Genomic DNA, 22,228 nt, shown 5'->3' with positions numbered 1-22,228 from the left:
AAAATAGCAGATCTACAAGCTCACAACGCGTCGCGTGTGAGCTTGTAGATCGGCTATTTTCAAATATCTTGCGGGGAAATTCTTGCGGGGAAATTATAATAAACAGATCTGGCAACCCTGGTAGTACTATGCCAACTACAGCCATGGCTTATGGATAGTAGTCTAGGATTTTTTTCCACACACCCCAATTAGAATTAAATTTAGACAGAAAGAACGAGAGCGAGGGGGGAGGAGGGGGGGTATTCAGAAAAGTGAGAGAGAGAAGCGTAGAGAACTTGCCAGAAGTGAATGGAGCGACAGATGGGGTGTAGCCCTGTCTCTGTCAAGCCACCAGCAGCTGTCCAACGTCACCATGGCCGACCCCTGACAGACAGGCCCAGCTGAGGGACAAAAATACCCCACAGGACCTCGCACCTACCAACTCATGGTAGGGGTGGGGAGGTTCTGTTTGTTAATTTGATATGAACTAGGGATGTATGAAATAGTTGTTAAATCACAGAGGGGTCCTTAGATTGGCAGTTGAATAGAGGCGAAAGACAATTTGACCCCTCTTTTCAGGACAATTTGTTCCTCATTGGCGATGCAAATGTCACCTCATCCCTTTTCTGTCACTTGGCACCCTTCACGGGGGTGATGGGCTATTTTAAGACCTTTTGGTTGGGAATGTGCAGTTGTCATGCTGGAGGATAAGAGGACACAGATAGTAGGAGTAGCTCAACTAACCACCAACCCCTTGAACAGTAGTAGCCTCTCATTCCTGCCTCTGACGCTCTTCTGCTCTCATCTGCTGGACTGACTGGTCATCTCTCTGGAACCAGCACAGCTTATCATGGAGAACATTGAGGTATTTGACTCACCTGGAAAAGGGAGAGGTCTGAAGGTCACCAAGGATTTTTGGGCCGGAGAAGTTCTTTTCGCAGAGCCTGCCCTTGCCGCTGTGGTATTTGACAGGTACGGTATATATGGCTTGTTGTACGTGCACGTGTTTGCTCATCGTTTTCAGTCATGTGTTCAGGTTTAGCGATGGGCAGCTGAGTTGTGGTCGTGTTTGCTCACTTCTTTCCATAAAATGGATGCTTAACAAGGGTAGTGCAGTTAATAATTTGATACAAGCTTTTTCAAACTGTGATTTAATCTCATCTGAATTAGGATTGGTAAGATTTTCTACAGTAGAGATCCAGTCAATCGTGCAGTTTCATGGTCACACACACACACACACACACACACACGCACACGCACACGCACACGCACACGCACACGCGCGCACACACACACACACACACACACACACACACACACACACACACACACACACACACACACACACACACACACACACACACACACACACACACACACACACACACACACACACACACACCAGGCCTCTTGAACTGAGGTATATCTCCTGAGATTTGTTCCTGCATGCAGTTAATTCATTATCTAAACCATAATGAATGGACTCTCCTCGTGTTGATGACACGTGAGAAGAAAATACCCCAAGTATCTCATGTCTATGAAGAAATGTTATAATTAACATTTTCCTACCTGGAGATTTGCGTGTCCAGGGGTTTTCAACCTTTTTTATGCCACAGAGAGCCAAATTCACTTTCATTAGGTTATGGACCCCATTTCAAATTATTACAGCCTAGGGACCCTGTTATGAAAAGATGTTTTGGCTTAAAGGAATGTCTACATGTCTTGATTGTACATCATGCGAATTGCCACACACTCACTATTCTGACACACACTTTTATTTTGAAAAATAGCTTTCCAGCTGTCTGTGCTGCCTTCGTCACAGGGTTAAGGCTGATGAAGTGTTGGTCTTTTTCTAATTAAATCTGTGCAGAAACTCATTTTTTACTTTGATTGAGCCACGTTGGCCAGCACCTCACAAATACAGGTCTGTGTTTTCGTCCTCTGTTTTGAACTGTACATGTTGTCAGAATATTTTTTTAGATTGCAATAATACAAAACAAAATTGTCAGGGGCACAGAACATCAATTTCAGATTGAGGTTGATCAGTGTTTTGAAACAGAGGAGAGGAGAAAGAATGCATCTGTGATGCATTTTGTCCTTGGGGGATGGGAGGATAGAGGTGTCACCATTTGGTCGTATGTCATTCACACCTTGATAAGAGTTGAATTGGTTCCTGCCTGTGTGTTTATTTATAGAAGACAAAATGGGACCAACAGCACCATGTTTTTACTTACTTTAGCTACCTCTCCACCTCTGGAACCCTTCCATCACTCAATCCTAAATCCTTAAAAATATGCCTATTCTTATGGCTTCTTTCTTTCCTCCCACATGTAGCCTAGCAGACCGCATCTGCCACAGCTGTTTCCGCAGTCAGCCGAAGCTCCAGCGGTGTGGCCAGTGTAAATTTGCCCATTACTGTGACCGTACCTGCCAGCGTGCCGCCTGGGACGAACACAAGAACGAATGTGGCGCCATTAAGACGTACGGCGTTGGCAAGGTACCCAATGAGAGCATCCGGTAAGCAGGGCGAGAGCAAAACGTGTGTGTGGGGGGACTCAGTTGCATGAATTCATGCATGCTTATGAATAATCAGGAATGTACATGATATCACAGTGTCTCGGGCATGAGCAACACATTAGTTAAAGCATTAACTGAGGAAAGTACATGATCAGGAATGATGACTTATTAAGCATGATTTCTTCTTAGTTCACAACTAAATGGGCAGCTGAACAAAAGCCAACCCACCACAGCACTGAACACAAATTAAGTGTTGTAATCATTAACTAAGCATTAGCTAATATTGAGGAATTCTGCATCAAGATGCCGAGGCAGATGGAGACACTTAAGTTTGTATAAGATTGTATGATATCACAGGAGATATCACAGGAGAAGGACATCAGACAGACAGGTCAGTAGTCATGTATGTCTCTGACTGAGGCAGAGAAGACAAGCCCTTTATTATTATGGTTAGATACGTTGAAACCAAACAGATTTACCACTACAGCGGGGTGTCCAAGTGATGCAGGGGTAAAGTTCCTGCCCACCACTGTGGAGACTGTGGTTCAAATCCTCCATTGGCCTACTGGGAGTGTCCGTGCGAAGTTTCACACCGATCAGTCCAATTAGTGCTTAAGCAGTGCTGGAAAGTACATTTACTCAAGTATTGTGCTTAAGTACACTTTTGTGGTATTTTTTACTACAGTAGTATTTCCTACTCTCAATACTTTACACGTCTACTGCATTACATCTCAGAGGAAAATATTGCCATTACAATTTATTGAAAACTTTAGTTACTAGTTAGATTCTTATTATTATTACAAAACACACTAACCACTTCAGCTGTATATATATATTTCGGCCATTTGAAAATAGCAGATCTACAAGCTCGCAACACATTGTGAGCTTCAATATGTACTTAAAGGGTCACTTCACCCCAAAAAAACTTTGTTTCAATGGATTAGTCACCCCATGAAGACTTGAATTCATGGATATTTTTTAGTTTTTGTCTCATTCCTAAGACAATAATTTGATGACCAGCGGACCGGTAGGCATCGGTTCCGGTAGGAGACACAACAGAGACTCGTTGTGTCTCCTACCGGAACCGCTGCCGGTCATCAAATTATTGTCTTAGGAATGAGACAAAAAACGAAAGAAATATCCATGAATTCAAGTCTCCATGGGGTGACTAATCCATTGAAACAAAGTTTTTTTTTGGTGAAGTGTCCCTTTAAAGTACATATTGATGCCAATACTTTTGTACTTTTATTCAAGTAAATGTTGAATACAAGACTTTTACTTGTAACACAGGACTTTTACTTGTAACAGAGTATTTCTACATTGTGGTATTGATACTTTTACTTAAGTAAAACAAAATTAGTACTTCCACCACTGTTAATAAGTCATCATTCCGGATCATTGTTGAGGTTCCTTTCAGAAATTGATATACCACATATCACTTATTATTTGAATTACAAGTTAAAGTAAAATATTGCTTTTTGTATTTGTTGTGTGTTCCTCCTCAAATGAAGCTCAAAAAGACAATCGGCAGAAATGGAAGCGGTTAGGCTAAATGAATTCCACAATGTTATAACTTATTAGTATTAAAATGCTATTTTTGCAACATAAATATTAGCTTAAAATCAGAAGCTGCAGCATCCTCTACCGGTGCATGGGATATTTTGAAAAATAATAGTGAAATGTAGATACTAATACATCGGCATTAGTGTGTATGAATTTGTTACAAGCTTAGGAAAAAAACTGAAATTAATGTGCGAGATAGAAGCTTCGTTACCCTATAATGTTACTTACAGCTACCATTGTTCATGAGCCCTGTGGGGAGTAGTGTAGGCATATGCAGTGGTGGAAAAAGTACTCAAATGTTTTACTTAAATAAAAGTATCAATGCTGCAATGTAGAAATACTCAGTTACAAGTAAAAGTCCGGAATTCAAAATGTACTTGAGGAAAAGTACAAAAGTATTGGCATCAAAATATACTTAAAGTACCAAAAGTAAAAGTAGCAGATCTACAAGCTCACAACGCGTCGATGCATTGTGAGATTGTAGATCTGCTACTTTCAAATAGCCTATGTATAAAATAGGGCTAAAGGGTAATGTATGTTTTATAATATAATAATTTATATCTGCAAAGTAACTAGTAACTCAAGTTTTCAAATAATTGTAGTGGAGTAAAAGTACAAAATTTTCCTCTGAGATATAGTGGAGTAGAAGTAAAAGTACTGAAAATTGGAAATACTCCAACAGAGTAAAAATACCTCAACATTTTACATAAAGTACAGTACTTGAGTAAATGTACTTAGTTACTTTTACACCACTGGGCCTGAAGTGATGTGTCTTTCGTTCTTCTTCCCTTAATTCTGCCCAGCCTGGTGGCTCGTATCTTCTGGCGTCTCGACAAGGAAGGCGGCGTAGTGTCCGACACGCAGCTGACCACGGTGGAGGAGCTGGAAGACCACGTGGCGGACATGCCTGAGGATGACCATAAGGAGCTCAGGGTCGACATCCACAACTTCCTGGACTTCTGGCCGCGCAGCTCCAAGCAGCACAACACCAACGACGTCTCACACCTCCTAGGAGTGGTGCGTTGTTCATGCCATATCTATCTATCTACAGTATCTATCTATCTATCTATCTATCTATCTATCTATCTATCTATCTATCTATCTATCTATCTATCTACCTACCTACCTACCTACCTACCTACCTACCTACCTACCACCTACCTACCTACCTACCTACCTACCTACCTACCTACCTACCTACCTACCTACCTACCTACCTACCTACCTACCTACCTACCTACCTACCTACCTACCTACCTACCTACCTACCTACCTACCTACCTACCTACCTACCTGTCTGTCTGTCTGTCTGTCTGTCTGTCTGTCTGTCTGTCTGTCTGTCTGTCTGTCTGTCTGTCTGTCTGTCTGTCTGTCATTAATTCACTGAACTGCAGCAGCACACTACCATCTTTGTGCCTAAGACTGTCACAATTATCAATCGCCTGATTACAATTTAGGCATTTAGCAGACGCTCTTAATCTAGAGTGATTCACAGTAAGCAAGGAAAACACGAGGTAATACATCAAATGCATGGAAATAGTAATCTATTATATCTAGGATTATATCAGAAATGTCATATTTCCATTCTTATTTTCATGTCGATGTCCATGCTCTTTTAACCACTTTCAACTTTCAACTTATTCTGGGCATTTATATTAGGGCACAGAAAACTAATGAATTTATCCATTTGTCACTCAGAGTGTGTACAGATGAACCAAATGGACCTTACGGGTCCAATTGATTACATCTTTACACTCTCTGAGTTAAATTATTGTACTGTGCAGTTATCTATAATTCCTCTGCTTTGTCCCTCAGGTCAACTGCAATGGCTTCGGTGTGAGTGACCAGCGGGGTCTTAATGCAGTCGGTGTGGGTCTGTTCCCTAACCTGTGTCTCATCAACCACGACTGCTGGCCCAACTGCACTGTTATCATTAACCACGGCAAGTATGTACAACACCTTTTTACTGTTGTTGAGGCCGATAGTTCTGTTCAGCAATATCCATGATCTGTTTTGATCGATCAATATTTCTACTGAAGCTAAGCTTCATTTATATGAAGTGTCGCTTGTCGAAAGTAACAGCTTCCCGGCGCTCCCCGTTCCGTTTTTGTCACTTGTACTGTAACATATATTATTATTATTATTTTTGCATATCCTAATAGCCTTAAGAATCCTGTTTGTCTGAAACAATCTAAAATGTAAATGCTTTTGCAGTGAGTGTGTGTGTGCGCGTGTGTGTGTGTGTGTGTGTGTGTGTGTGTGTGTGTGTGTGTGTGTGTGTGTGTGTGTGTGTGTGTGTGTGTGTGTGTGTGTGTGTGTGTGTGTGTGTGTGTGTGTGTGTGTGAGTGTGTGGTGTGTGTGTGTGTGTGCGTGCGTGTGTGACTGTGTCTGCGTCTGCATCTGCGTGTGCGTGCGTGCGTGCGTGCGTGCGTGCGTGCGTGCTTGCGTGCGTGCGTGCGTGCGTGCGTGCGTGCATGCGTGCATGCGTGCGTGCGTGTGTGTTTGGTATGCAACTTGTATACATATATAGTGTATGTGAATGTGTTGTGTGCAGTCTGGTTGTGTTTGGTGTAAACTGCTTCCTGCTTTGTCTTTCAGTCAATCAGCTCTGAATACTATGTATCACTCTCAACGGAGGTGCGTTACCTCCACCTCCTCCACCTTGGCCCCGTTCATATGTATAATAATCCATCAAAACATTCCCATTTAGATCAAAGTCCCTCACATAAAACACCTAACTACTGTACATAACTATCAGCATACTCACCACCCCTTCCTTTCCATCACTTGCTTCACTTGCATCACTTGATGCCCCGATGCTCTATGAATGCATCACCATATAGCTTGCTATTTGAATGCTCTAACCTTTGCCCTATCTAATTTAGCATCACACAGGGGGATAATAACCTAGATGACCTTCCGTAGCATTAGCTGTCCCTGCTTCCTCCTTATATTTCATGGCTCTCTTCCACTGTCTATCAACTTTCTTTTCATGTTTGGTCTTTCATGACTTCCGTCTGTTGCGTTTTCTGTCTTGTTTATGTGTGTGTGTCTCTCTCTCTCTCTCTGCACTAGCATAGCTGCTACACAGAGTGTTGTGTGAGTGTGCAAAGCCTTTATACTTTGTTGTACCAGTGCCGGTAGCTGACAAAATAACTGATAGAAACAGCAATTTTCTATGCAGACTATTCCCAGGAATGTAGCTTCAAAAGTTAATTAATAATATTAATGAATAATATTAATGAACTCAACCCTCTGAAAAGTACAGTATGCAGAGGTTCCTCTAGGTGTCCTCTGTCTCTCATCTGAACTGCTAGAATTGAAAGCAAGCAATGTTATGGAACTGATTGCTGTGGGCAAATCAGTTCCCTCAAATAATAGGAGAAAATACATGTGGGATCATGAAAACCAAACAAGACAGCCCCTCACCCTGCATGAATTCCTAAGTGCCCTCTCTGTTTTGAACCCTTCCCCAGGATCGAGCTGCGGGCCCTGGGTAAGATCTCAGAGGGAGAGGAGCTGACGGTGGCCTATGTGGACTTTCTGACCCTGACAGAGGACCGGCAAAAGCAACTGAAGAACCAGTACTTCTTTGACTGCACGTGTCAGTCATGCAAGGACCACTTTAAAGACGACTTGAAGCTGGCAGGAAAGGAAGTGGAAGAAGGAGAAGAAAAGGTTTGTGCTCAAAGATTGTCTTTTTTTATTGTTGTTAACAGCCGTATTATACACAGAACAAACATACTAAAACTGTCTTCAACCTTTTTACTGCTGGCTTGGGTGGTAAAAACACAGAAAGGCAAATGTGGGGTGGGTGGGGTATGGGGGGGTTGTGTGGTCGCACATAAACTATTTAAAGCTAGAATCCAGGACTTATTTGAATGAATACAATTGCATTCTAACCAATCTTATGTTAATACAATATAACTAAACTAGTACATCTGCAGTGGTTGGAGAGGTCTCCCCGCTCTTCCATTGAGAACTTTAGACTCTGTCTGGTAGGAGGACGCCTACTGGTTGACAATGAGCCAAAGCTCATAAGCCCAATATTCTCCCCTTTAGTTGCCAACTGGGATTCAGCTGTGTTGTTGGGTTTGTGTTTTTGGAGACCATGGTTCAAGTCCCCGGTGTTACAGTAGCAATTTTTACCTCTCTCTCTTTTGGGACAGGACATAAAACAAAATCCTTTGCTGTTATATTATATATCAACGAATCAACACGAAAAAAACCCCATCTTTTTATCAACTACTAATTTGATAGTCTGATTAACTGATTAAGCCCTATTTTATACATCGTTGTACAATGGTATCGTTACTTGTGAGTTTACTTGTGAGCTTGTACATCTGCTACATGCACTATTTTGGGAAAATCGATGATTTATTATAATCGATTAAATCAATTAGTCGATTAACTGTTGCATGAGAGCATATAGACCCACCGTCTTACAATGGAGGGTCTGATCACAAGTCAGCATGTCTGCGTTTAGCCAGAGGAAAAGTCCAGGCATCACTCTGACTTGCTGTGCTGTGACAGAAGTCTGTGGTTGGGCAGTTCATGTCCTTAACCACTTCTAAAGAGATGCGCCCCAGACGTTAGCTATCTATCTAATCAGCTGGCTACTGCAGCGAGAGAGACTAATCAGTGGCATGATGTAACTGTTACATAATACTTTACACGTGTCTTACCTTATGACCTTTCATGACCATACTGTTTGAAATAGAAGGCATTACAGTTCTGTCAACACAATTATCCAGTCCATTGTGTGTGTGTGTGTGTGTGTGTGTGTGTGTGTGTGTGTGTGTGTGTGTGTGTGTGTGTGTGTGCGTGCGTGTGCGTGTGCGTGTGCGTGTGCGCGTGTGTGCGTGTGTGTGTGTGCGCGTGTGTGTGTGCGCGCGTGTGTGTGTTTGTGTGTGTGTGTGTGCGTCCGAGTGAGTAAGTGAGTGACAGATAGATAGAGAGACAGAGAGGGGTATGTCTTCTATGTCTAGAGTTATTATTAGTGTGTGCCAGGGATTGTCAACAGCTAGGGTTCAACTCATTCAAGCGGGGGAGGGTTGTTAACAACCACCTGTTTCTTTTCCATTTCATAATTGTCTCTGGTTAAAGAAAAGAATTGTTACCATTAACCACTTAAGCCCAACTTTATACTTTGACTATTCAAATAAAACCGGTCTACAAGTTCACAACGCATTGCATTGCAACATGTTATGAGCTGTATATTAGATTTTGTATCTATGTTGTACATTAGCTTTGCTATTTTTTCTTGTTGTTATTAGGGTTTTGTTTTATGTAGCCTGCAATGTCTTGCCTAATTTAGGGACTCCGGGGTTAAAGTGATACTGCTTAAAGAATACACTGATAAGAAGTGAAAGAGCATTGATGTACCATGACTCTTTAGTCAGTTTAAAGGTCATCTCAAGATAAAGGTTATCAAAGACTTTGGAATCAAGTTTGAATGACAAAGCTAATAATCCAGATGAAAACTTTTATTAATAGGCTTTAATTTGCATCTATGTAAAGGTTTTTCTGCCTTTACTATGTTATGGTATGTCCATATTTCTTTTCATGGTGTATTTCAGTGTGAATATAATGGTATTGTCACCTATAATGAAAAGATTCGCTAGCATATTGTCAATATACTTAATCACAAAACTCAAAATAACTGATCTACAAGCTTACAACACGTCACTATGCGATTCGTTTTGATCCTATAGATCTGCAATTTTCGCTATGTGATATCTTATGAAGAACAAAAAAAATCCTATAACTTGCAGATATTTCAGATATGTGATAAACTCAGGGATCATTCACACCACTGTGATTTTTCTCCACACCTTAATGCTTAATTTATGCTCTGCCGTATAATGGTGTCGAGCACTGACAATGGGAGATCTATAAGCTCTCAACACGTCACAGGTGCGACGTGTTGTGAGCTTGTAGATCTGCTATTGTCAGTGCTCGACGCCATTATACAATGAAGTATATAAAACGGTTTTGTCTTGTCGAGAATCTTTGGTCTGAATTAGGCTTCATGCCTTCAATCAAGCATTATTTTTGCATCACAGACTCTCTCCCTTTCCCCATATTCAGATACCCGAAGAGCAAGTGAAGGAAGCAACAGAGTATTGCTTCCAGATGATGCAGAAGATGGAAAAGGCTCGTTTAGAGGGTGAATACGGACAGGTACAGTAGAGCTTAAAATGACAGCTATGCAAAATGGACACAGATTCCCCTAGAATAGATCAGTGATTCTGAACCGTTTTTGATATAGTTTGATATGCAATTTTTCTCTCAGGGATCCCAATCTACAATGTCAAATCTTCACTTTTCATTTAACTGAGAGCGTACCAATGGAACCAGTTTGGTTCCACATATAAACTCTGTGTTAGAGAGCCGTATAAGGTTCCATTCAGTTCCAAATTCTCAATCATTTACCCCTGTGAGGACCACTGCACTATATCACCCCCAATCGCATTAGGCTACCACATGAAAATCTTTTTAAACAAAATTTCAGATGACTGAAGACAAGAAATACATTTTTCAGCCATGTTGCTTATTGCTCATCAGCTCACGCTCATCCGTCCCACTACTTTGGATTCTGTTTTCTTTCTACCTATCTTTTCCTCAGGTGGTGAAGATATGCGGTGAATGCATAGAGAAGGTAGAGCCGGTTTTGGCGAACACTCACATCTACTTGCTGAGAATATGGAACACGTATAGTGAAGTGCAGGCCTACCTGCAGTTCAACAACGATGCCGCAGAATATTCACGCAAAATGGTGGAGGGATACTTGTGAGTACGGACCATAAAGGATAGAGTAGGCTTTGAGCACAACCGTAGTTCCTATTTCCAGAATGTGGAATAAACATTTCCTGTTCCGCATCAAGTTTCTCATAGTTTCATTTGATTGGCTCAGCAGCAGTGTTTAACTGGAAACAAGGGGTGTTAAGTAACTAAGTACATCTACTCAAGTACTTTAATTAAGAACAGTTTTGAGGTATTTTTACTTTACTGGAGTATTTCAAATTTTCAGTACTTTTACTTCACTACATCTCAGAGGCAAATATTGCACTTTTACTACAATTATTTGAAAGCTTTAGTTACTTTGTAGATTTTGATTATTATAAAACATTAACCACTACAGCCCTATATACATTTGAAAATAGCCGATCTACAAACTCACAATGCATCGCGATGCAACGCATTGTGAGCATTGTTCGGCTATTTTCAAAAGATCTTTATACATTTGAAAACTTTTGAGTACTTTTACTTTTGGTACTTTAAGTACATTATGATGCCATAACTTTTGTACTTTTACTCAAGTACATTTTGAATTCCGGTTTACTTGTAACAAAGAATTTCTATATTTCAGTATTGATACTTAACCTTAAGTAAGAAATGAGAGTACTTTTTCCACCACTGGTCTATTCGTCATATCTTGACGAAATGTAATCTAGAAGCCAGAAATTGATTTAATATTTTTTTTTAAATAAAAATGGTGGTAACAAGCATTTGTGCACATGCCTTAATTTCAACCCTTCTCACAGGAAATTGTATCCCGCCAACAACGCAGCCCTGGGTATGGCCGCCATGCGGGCAGGTGTGACCCACTGGCAGGCTGGGCGCATAGAAGTTGGCCATGGGATGATCTGCAAGGCCTATGGCATCATGTTGGTCACCCATGGTGCCACACATCCCATCGTCAAGGACCTGGAGGTAAGCACCGGGCCTCTTTACAGCAGTGCCTCTCAAAGTGGGAGAGGGTCCCCCAGCAAAATGTGTTAATATAGCATCAAAGGTTTAACCACTTTAACCCTATACACATTGGCTATTTGAAAATAGCAGATCTACAAACTGCGCTTGCAGATCAACTATTTTCAAAAGATTTTGAAAATATTTGGCCAATTCTTGATATTTCTGAAACATTCATGCAAATCAAACATATTGAGTCGTCCCATGGCTGTGATTTCACTGTAGTATCCGTTAACAGTAGAGACCATGGGACATCTTTTCCAGTGTGGTAACTAATGACACTAATCTCTGGCCTCTTTTCCCCCTAGCAAATACGCCAACAGACAGAGATGGAGATAAGGATGTTCCGCCAGAACGAATACGTTTACTACCAGATGAGAGAGGCGGCGCTTAAGAACAGACCAATGTCCATGATGAACGAACCTACTGTGGAAGACGGAATTAAGAACCTCTTTCATCAAAGGAAGAGAAAATAGAATCACAATCCAAGACATCCAGTGGGTGTCCAGTGGCTAAGCAGATTCTGCATTACATGGTCAACGTGTCACCAGTTGGGAGTCTAGCTGGTGATCTCCCTCTCTGCCCCCAGTGTCTCCACCCCTCTACTACCCCATCGAAATTGACAACAAGAAGAAATCCCATTATATGTTTGAAGTACAGTAGCTTCCCCTGGATAATGCTTTGTTTTTGAGTAAGGATGTTTTCATTTTTGTAAGCTACACATTTGATTAAATAAAGGTCTAACACAAAATTGAGTGCAGTTCTTTTAAAACCATGGATAGCAGCATATTTAAAAGGGCTTTATAAGTAGCATCCACTTTTGTTAAGGCTCCAGTGTCACCTATAACGTACTTGGCTCCTTACAGCACAGGTCTGCCTCTACCTTTGAAAGCCTATTATACCCATTCCCCCCAAATAAAAGGATCAAAGTTCTGCCTTTACTTCATTTTTATTATCCAAGTAGTGTAATGTTACATTCGCTTGCTTATCCTCTTGAATACAATGCCAGCCACTGTCAACGTCTGAAAAGAAAGAAGTGACAGGTGTGATTGAGCCAAGACATACAAATTAGGGGTGTGCCGATATATCGTCCCGCGATATATCGCGATACGTTTACGTGACGATATGTATCGTTTTGGGGGAAAAAAAATCGTTTTGAAAAAAAAAATATATATATATATATTATTTTTTTCAATAATAATAATCAGGCATGCAAACAGCCCCGAGGTGAAAAGGTATTTTTTGGGTCAGGTGTCACACTATTGCCCTATTTGGATTCAAAACGGCTATTGTAGCTGAAAAGCTACAAGTTTGCATGTCTGAATAATGCAAAAACAGAATTATTTGTTTGCATTTAATTTTTTTCTCCCCCCTATATACTTTTATAATAAAAAAGTGCGTATCGTATCGAAGTTGTGAGCCCAATATCGTATCGTATCGTTTCGTGAAATTAGTGTATCGGCACACCCCTAATACAAATCATTTAAACTAACCCTCCTGCCCATTGCCATTACTCACTTGGACAATCGTGTCCCCAACCAGTTCTGTAACAGAGTCAATTCCCTTCAGGCTAACCTTCAGCTTGTTGTCCTCACGCGTAACCACACCCTAGAGAGAGACAATAGCCAGTTGGTCAAAAATCTAGTCAAATGCATAAACAATTTAACACATTAAGACCCGGGACAGATTCTACAAATGCCTTCTAAATCAGTATTCTAAACACTTAAGATTTTTCAAAAAATGTTCAAAAACAGTAGATTCACGTCACGCACTGCAATGAGTGCAAGCTTGTATATCTGGCATTTTTTAATAGCCAACGCTAAAATCAAAAATCTTTTAATGGGTTAATCAGAAAAGGGCACAGAAGCAGTTGAGTGATACATTATGCCAATGAGTCTGAATCACAATGTCCTTGTCACATAGGACGACATGCAGCCACTGTCCCCTTTACATGGCACAAAGTGACCAAACTTTGAGTAGCCCAACAAATTAATGAGGTGAAATGTTGCGTTACCTTGACCTTCTCTCCTGTGATGGTCTCCAGCTCAGCCTCCTGTCCAATGGTGAAGATGTTAGCCATGACCCTTGGGCCAGTAGTAACTGTTACTTTAAAGGTGTCACCAGTCTCCTCAATCTCCGAAACGCTCTTCACGTCTTTGCCTTTCTGGATGAGTTCATCAGGGACACCTGGGAAAAAACATTTAGGTTTACTTATTAAAGGTCACCAGCTTCAATTCAATATAGCCATAAACTGATTCTTTAGCACTGCCAAATGGACACAAATGCAGTCGCATTCCTTTTCTAGTCTTGATTGAATCATTGTTGCTTTAAAGTAATTTGCCCAAGTCTCAACATTTCACCATTTTATCAATCTGTCCATTTTCATGGTGGCCAAGCCATGCAGTACAATTTCCTTTGGATTTCACAATCCACAGAAGATCACAACATTTCAAGTCTTACCAATGGCCTTCATGAAAGACTCAAAGTTCTCCTGAGACTCCAGCTGGTATTTTCCAGAGAAAGACATGGTGGTGGCAGACAAGAAAGGTAGGTCAAGCCTGGCATTACCAGCCTACTTTATACTATTGCCTACCACCTCAGCAATTATTAACCACGCTGTATCCATTTAGGGCTGGGCCAGCCCACTTCTAGCTGAGCTCAAAGTAGAGTCTAAAGGACAAAAAGGAGGGGATGGTACATAGATCATATGGATAAAAGGAACATAGAAGGTAACCGTCTTAAAGGTAATGTCATGTGACAGTGTCTGTAGACAATTATATAATATTCTAAATGATTGTAAGCAAGTGGTTCTGAAACATTTTCATTTCAAGAACCCCCAAATTGATAATTTGGCCACAGACCCTCCATCTGGAAAGATTTTGAGCCAGGGACACCCATAAGAGAACATTTGTGTTGTTAAAAAGTTTATCAAAATCTGTATAAATTATTCCTTAATGTTATGAGCTTGTAGATTGGCGATTTTCAAATAGCCAAAGTATAAAGTATGGTTAAACTGTTCCTCATCAAAAAAATAAGGCAGAAAAGACCCCAAATATCTTTAACCTTTGTATCCATAGTTGGACAAATGTTCAAAATGTGTCAGAAACGGTTTAACAAATGAAAATAGCTGAGACAACCAAGTTTTCTAAATTTGTCCCCGCCCCCCAATTCAAAATAGCTTATGTATAAGCTCACAACATGCCCACATTGTGAGATTGTAGACTATTGTGGCAATTTTTTCGTAAGAATAGGGGTTAAGCAATGCCCCTGGTTGTCAGGTTTGTTTGGGACCAGGACAGCACAAATCTCCCAGTTGTCAAAAGTGTTCACATTAGCATCAGTTGAAACTGGCGGGACAGCAGCCACAAAACACCGTTGCATAAAAGCATCCCGAGTCGTCCCATGGCTGTGATTTCACTGTAGTATCCGTTAAGCCCTTACAGTAGAGACCATGGGGACATCTTTTCCAGTGTGGCAACTAATGACACTAATCTCTGGCCCCTTTCCCACCCTAGCAAATACGCCTCCAGACAGAGTTGAGGATGTTCAAACAGAACGAGTAGGTTTACTACCAGATGAGAGAGGCGGCGCTAAAGAACAGACCAATGTCCATGATGAACGAACCTACTGTAGAAGACGGAATTAAGAACCTCTTTCATCAAAAGAGAAAATAAATCCAAGACATCCAGTGGGTGTCCAGTGGCTAAGCAGATTCTGCATTACATGGTGAACGTGTCACCAGTTGAGAGTCTAGCTGGTGTTCTCCCCCTCTGCCCCCAGTGTCTCCACCCCTCTACTACCCCATCGAAATTAACTACAAGAAGAAATCCCATTATAAGTTTGAAGTACAGTAGCTTCCCCTGGATAATGCTTTGTTTTTGAGTAAGGATGTTTTCATTTTTGTAAGCTACACATTTGAAAATAAAGGTCTAACACAACCTTGAGTGCAGTTCTTTTAAAACCATGGATAGCAGCATATTTAAAAAAGGGCTTTATAAGTAGTATCCACTTTTGTTAAGGCTTCAGTGTCACCTATAACACACTTGGCTCCTTACAGCACAGGTCTGCCTCTACCTTTGACAGCCTATTATACCCATTCCCCCCAAATAAAAAGGATCAAAGTTCTGCCTTTACATCATTTTTATTATCCAAGTAGTGTAATGTTACAGTCGCTTGCTTATCCTCTTCAATACAATGCCAGCCACTGTCATCGTCTGAAAAGAAAGAAGTGACAGGTGTGATTGAGCAAAGACATACAAAATAAAATCATTTAAACTAACCCTCCAGCCCGTTGCCATTACTCACATGTACAATCGTGTTCCCAACCAGTTCTGTGACGGAGTCAATTCCCTTCAGGGTAACCTTCAGCTTGTTGCCCTCACGCATGACCACACCCTAGAGAGAGACAATAGCCAGTTGGTCAAAAATCAAGTCAAATGCATAAACTATTTAACACATTAAGACCCGAGACAGATTCTACAAATGCCTTCTAAATTAGTTCTTAAGATTTTTCAAACATTCTCAAAAACAGTAGATGCACGGCACGCACTGCAATGAGTGCAAGCTTGTATATCTGGCATTTTTTAATAGCCAACGCTAAAATCAAAAATGTTTTAATGGGTTAATCATAAAAGGGCACAGAAGCAGTTGAGTGATACATTATGCCAATGAGTCTGAATCACAATTTCCTACATAGGACGACATGCAGCCACTGTCCCCTTTACTTGTCACAAAGTGACCAAACTTTGAGTGTCCCAACAAATTAATGAGGTGAAATGTTGAGTTACCTTGCACTTCTCTCCTGTGATAGTCTCCAGCTCAGCCTCCTGTCCAATGGTGAAGCTGTTAACAAGGACCTTTGAGCCAGTAGTAACTGTTACTTTAAAGGTGTCACCAGTCTCCTCAATCTCAGAAACGCTCTTCACGTCTTTGCCTTTCTGGATGAGTTCATCAGGGAGACCTGGGGAAAAAAAGATTTAGGTTGACTTACTAAAGGTCACCAGCTTCAATACAATATAGCCATAAACTGATTCTTTAGCACTGCCAAATGGACACAAATGCAGTCACATTCCTTGTCTAGTCTTGATTGAAACATTGTTGCTTTGAAGTAATTTGACCAAGTCTCAACATTTCACCATTTTATCAATCTGTCCATTTTCATGGTGGCCAAGCCATGCACAATGGATTTCACAATCCACAGAAGATCACAACATTTCAAGTCTTACCAATGGCCTTCATGAAAGACTCAAAGTTCTCCTGAGACTCCAGCTGGTATTTTCCAGAGAAAGACATGGTGGTGGCTGACAAGTAAGGTTGGACAAGCCTGCTACCAGCCTACTTTATACTATTGCCTCCCATCTCAGCAATGATTAACCACGGCTGTCTCCAATTAGGAGACCCACTTCTAGCTGAGCTCAAAGTAGAGTCTAAAGGACAAAAAGAGGGGATGGTACATAGATAATATGGATAAAAGGAACATCATAGAAGGTTACCGTCTTAAAAGTAATGTCATGTGACAGTGTCTGTAGACAGGCATTATATAATATTCTAAATGATTGTAAGCCAGTGGTTCTCAAACATTTTCATGTCAAGAACCCCCAAATTGATAATTTGGCCACGGACCCCCATCTGGAAAGATTTGGTGCCAGGGACACCCATAAGAGAAAATTAGTGTTGTTAAAAAGTTTATAAGTTATTAAAATTTGTATAAATTATTCCATAATGTTATGAGCTTGTAGATTGGCTATTTTCAAATAGCCAAAGTATTGGGCAATTAGGCTTTAATGTAGCTTGACAGCACATCGCAGGTTCGAGTCCCGTTCCCGACGATCTTTGCTGCACGTCTCTCCCCATCTTTCTCTCCCTGTTTCCTGTCCATCTCTACTATACACTCTAAAGAATAGAGGCATAAAAGCCCCAAAATATATCTTTATTATTCCTTATTTTGCTGGGGACCCCCTGGAACCCTTTCAAGGACCCCCTTGGAGGTCCCTGAACGCCACTTTGAGAACCACTGTTCTAAGCCATTAATGTAAGTGGACATATTAGCCCGTTTACCCAGTGTTTCCCAGATCATTTATTGCGACACAAAGTACCTGGACACCAGTCTATGACATCATCATCTATATGACCCATTTTTGGACAAGGTTTCAGCTATTAGGCTTCCAATGAGTGTACAAGTTTAAAGTTCTAAAAAGTTAAATATAAAGTATAAAATGTTTCAAAAAGTTTCCGCTGACCATAACACACCACTATGGAAAGTTTGACCCCAATCCAACCTGGGGTGTGGCGTGACTAAAAGAGAAACAGACAGACAGACTCTATTGTTGACCACTTTAAAAGCTTACAAACGTTGGAATGCGACACATTGTGAGCTTGTAGATCGGCTATTTTCGATCAGCTATTTTTGTGGTTAAGTGGCCCAGTGGTTAAGTGATTAAATAGTAATAGATATTTGTAGCCCCAAAGCAGTAGACTGGATGTGATGATGATAGTTTTCATGCTACCAGGATAGAAGTCAGTTACAGTAACATGCATTGTCCTTTCCTTCCTTCATCCTCTTCCCTCCTCCCTTCCTTCAACGACCTTGGCCTCTCGCCATGCATGCTCTTTTCTCTTTCTCAAACTTCCTTTCCTTTCCTCCTTCCTCTTTCTATTTTCATCTGCTCTGTCCTTCCTCTTGTATTTCATGTTGGAGCAGTGTGATACAGTTGGCCTTAGTGAAACGGACCTGAGTTGCAGCTGCACTTGGTACACTCTCTTTTCACTCTACACCAAATCTCTTCGCCCCAAAATAGCCGACCTACAAGCTCACAACACGTGGCAATGCAACGCGCTGTGAACTTACACTGTCTTACAGCTTGTCAAATCAATTCAATCAAAAATGTAACTGTCTCCCAATAGGCTACTTGAGGAAATAAGTCCAGTACATTTTACAATTCAGTTTAGTCAAAATAGACTAAGTTGGCCTGGACTGCTGACATAGTGGTCCAGGCACCTAGGCTCAATGTAGCCTGTCAGCGTGTTGCGGGTTCGAGTCCCGATCCCGACGGCCTTTGCTGCATGTCACTCCCCATCTCTCTCCAAATAACCTGTCAGCCTACTGTCCTATAAATAAAGGCTAAAAAATAAATCTTAAAAAAGAATAGACTGGGTTGAATGTGATTAACTGAAATTACAGAATTATCCTGGCAAATGTCTAGTTGTATGTCAGTGTGTGAACAACTTCACAGTACATACATATGGTACTTCACAGATAGCTAATGTTCTTCCTACTCAGGAAGAACACCTCTACTCACTTTATGTTTTTATCTTTATGTGCTTTATGTGTGAACCGATAAGAACTGCTCGAGTTCAAGAACAGAAGAGAGAGAGCCGAGTTTTATTCAACCTTTCGGAAATCAGGGCAGATCATAACACTTTTCTCATTTTGGGAGGCATGCAGGATACATAGCTGACCGCTAGCCTGTTATATGTTTATGATTCCAGCTGGAGACCTTTGTTGCATGTTCTTCCCTCTCTGAAATTATTTGTTTAAATAAATCCCATGATAAATGTGAAGTACTGTAGCTTCTCTATGTATAGTGTTGAGCTTTTAAATAAAAGGACATTCTTTTTTGTCGTTTTGTAAGATACACTTTGGATTAAATGAGTTTAACACAAAGCCTTGGGTGCAGTCCTTTAAACTATATGGAACAGCTGCATATCTAAGGCCATTATGAAAACTTTTAACTTACTTTGTAGTGCTTGGGCCATGTCAAGCCAGGATTTGTAACAAGGGTCACCTATAAAAGGAAACTCCTGCCTAAAGTAATGTCCCTTTTCTAGTAACCAGAGCAGCATACAATAGATGCAGTCACGATAAGGAGCAGTTTGTTCCTACAGCATTGACTCAGCATGAACTCTTTGCAACATTGCTGACATCGTGATCTGCAACTCAGGTGATGATACTAAATCTATAAAGTGAATGTCACTCACTGTGATAAGAAAATGAAGAAAACTACTTGCACTTTGCAAAGTCATGCACATATAAGATAATACAATAATTATGCAGAATAATAAGCTCCCTATATGACTTCAATATGATACAATGCTATACAGTATATCTGACCATATACTATTATATAACTATATATTTACAATCTGTTGTGGGTTAAAAAAGAGAATTGTTTTGATTACAAATCATTTCATTCTTCAATGACAAGAGGCTTATGGCTTATCATGGGACAGTTAAACCTCTGAGTGACCAAGGGGCATGGTTCAAAGGTGACTGCTTCTTAATGATAACAATGATAACTGATGCAACGGTGATGCAAGGGGGACAACAAACCAATACCGCCGGGTTCAAGGATACGACACAAAAAGTCATGTAAGGATTCAGTCAGTGAGTTATAAGTTATATAAGCATTAATGTGAGACAAACTTCTGTCACAGTCACAGAAACGTTTTTACAGAATTACACAAACGCGATTGTGTGCATGCAGATAAAGGCTGAGAGGTTGTTGTGAATGAGTGCAGTTGAATACAATCTCATACTACAATCTGATAAGGCTTTTGTTGATGGAGCCTTTTGGCTTTGGGCCAGACTAATCGGTTGACTGACTGACTGACTGACTGTTGAAGTTACAGCATTGGTCGTCCGGTTGGCCTAACAATGGACTAGCCAATCACAGAGCAATCATCCCTCCACGCAATTAATTGTATCTATCATCAGTTGGCCTAGCAGCTAACATTAACTAAGCGCAGATCGATAATAACTCCCAGGCTATGGGATGTAGTGAGCTGAGTATGAGTCACATATGGCCCTCATCACCTAAAAAAGTATGCATTTGCCATAGGAGTCCTATGCAAAGTAATCATGTCTTACTGTTGTGGTGGCTGAATTTATAGATTGCCAAATATATGAAGTATTGTGTATTTGTCTGCCGTCCATTCAATCTCATTCAATGCTAGTCAGCCACTTTTCACATCAATGTGCTAATTCTAACTCGACTACAGCTGTCAATCTAACAGCTGAGCTGACTCCTCCATGCTTACTCTCACTCTGTCAGCGAATCTGTACTATTTGTAAACTATTTGTGTGTCGCCCTTATCTTTAGAATATATCCTTATATGACTATTTAGAATAGCATCTCTGTTAGAGTGGACTATAAGAACTGTCTGAGAATGGGGCTGAGGGAGTCTTCTGCCCTGTGGGGCCCGAGGTCTGGCCGGGAGGCCAGAGCTCTGATGCTGTAGATACTGTTTCCTTGCCTGAATCTTCCTAATGAATTATCGACACTTCACGCTGATTGGATATTCATATTTTCCATTATACTGTACCATGTGCTGTTTATATTTCTGACTAATAAAGTATTCAATCTGCGGAAAAAGCTGCTCAAGGATCAACATTATACACATCCAAATATTTGTTATGACTCTCACTGTAAACGTCAAGAAGAACAGAGTCATAAAATGTGTGATAGACCATTTTACTGCACAACACACTACCATTGACTTTCCCACAGTTTCACATTATTTCACATACGTGTGAAAAGTTACAGCCATATGCAAGGTTTCACTTAGCGTTGTTTTTATATAAAACATGATTTACAAGTTTTATAGCTTTTCATGGAGTTCTACAGTTGCATGCTGTACCATATGTCCTGCCCAGGTGACTCCAGTTACAGCAGTGTTTCCCAAACATATGGGTGGTGAGTGGTGACCCATCGTGGACCTGTTTTCATGGGGCATGAGTTAAAACAAATGTTTTCAAAAGAATTTCAGAAAAAGAACATTCTTTTCAAAAGATTTTCAGCACATTTTTTTAATATATATATATATATATAATTCAAACACCTCACATTAATATTGACCTACTTGCTCCCATGGGGGAAATTTGTTTCAGCTCAACCCAGCTGATCGCTGCCCACAAGGGGTGCGGAGCAGTTACTGTAGGTGTCTTGCTCAAGGACACTTCGACCAATCATATTCGAAACATTGCTGGCCAGGTCTGGAATCGTGCGGTTCCACAGGCAGGCTCTCTCATCATTCAGCTATGCCACCCGATTATCACATGCGACGCATTGTTATCTTCTAGATCGCTATTTTCACTATTTTTGAAGTGATTTATTCATAATGTATTTCTGTACGTTTGGGTCCCGGGGAGACACCACATTTCTCTTTTGGGTCTCAAGCTGAAAAAGTTTGGGAACCCCTGGAGAAAAAGACATGCTGCATTTTATATACTGTACTCTCTCAAGCTTTTATTCCCACATACAGACATCAAGACGACACACACCTTTGTCGGTATTCATCACTATTCCTATACATAAAAAATATATGACTATAGCAAAGGCACTCTACACAGACTGAACTCGGGGTCCTATTTGGTGAGGTTGCCAGGTGAGAAAAGAAAAGAGACACAAAGAATAAGGGA

At 40.7% G+C, this 22,228-nt stretch overlaps 3 protein-coding genes across 5 annotated transcripts; 1 reads left to right on the top strand and 2 right to left on the bottom strand.

The window, feature by feature from the left end:
* Positions 1–687: 687 nt before the first annotated feature.
* On the top strand, positions 688–15,405 carry smyd1b (SET and MYND domain containing 1b). 3 transcript variants are annotated; one of them, XM_080433145.1, is made up of 10 exons: positions 688–951; positions 2,314–2,496; positions 4,863–5,076; positions 5,875–6,005; positions 6,658–6,696; positions 7,536–7,737; positions 10,150–10,242; positions 10,688–10,851; positions 11,607–11,775; positions 15,327–15,405. In XM_080433145.1, exons 1-10 carry the CDS (start codon positions 830–832, stop codon positions 15,372–15,374), a joined length of 1,365 nt encoding a protein of 454 aa, XP_080289271.1. In that variant the 5' UTR covers positions 688–829; the 3' UTR covers positions 15,375–15,405. The 3 variants fall into 3 exon arrangements, with proteins under 3 accessions (XP_080289271.1, XP_080289269.1, XP_080289270.1); XM_080433143.1 differs by lacking the exon at positions 15,327–15,405 and adding an exon at positions 12,120–12,556 and having other exon boundaries at positions 689–951; XM_080433144.1 differs by lacking the exons at positions 6,658–6,696; positions 15,327–15,405 and adding an exon at positions 12,120–12,556 and having other exon boundaries at positions 690–951.
* LOC308088225 (fatty acid-binding protein, liver-type-like) lies at positions 12,783–14,338 on the bottom strand (the record flags this gene model as incomplete). The annotated part of the gene is made up of 4 exons (XM_080432632.1): positions 12,783–12,833; positions 13,330–13,419; positions 13,826–13,998; positions 14,272–14,338. The coding sequence occupies 4 exons, from the start codon at positions 14,336–14,338 to the stop codon at positions 12,783–12,785; spliced, it is 381 nt and encodes a 126-aa protein (XP_080288758.1).
* Positions 15,406–15,974: 569 nt separating the features above from the next.
* LOC308088952 (fatty acid-binding protein, liver-type-like) lies at positions 15,975–17,103 on the bottom strand (the record flags this gene model as incomplete). Its single annotated transcript, XM_080433533.1, has 4 exons — positions 15,975–16,025; positions 16,117–16,206; positions 16,599–16,771; positions 17,037–17,103. The coding sequence occupies 4 exons, from the start codon at positions 17,101–17,103 to the stop codon at positions 15,975–15,977; spliced, it is 381 nt and encodes a 126-aa protein (XP_080289659.1).
* Between the last annotated feature and the right edge of the window lie 5,125 nt (positions 17,104–22,228).

This window comes from Gymnoscopelus braueri (genome assembly GCF_963280865.1).
Source record: "Gymnoscopelus braueri genome assembly, chromosome: 7".
NCBI lineage: Eukaryota > Metazoa > Chordata > Actinopteri > Myctophiformes > Myctophidae > Gymnoscopelus > Gymnoscopelus braueri.
Note: the sequence above shows the minus strand (reverse complement) of the source record. Positions and strands in the feature narration are given on the sequence as shown.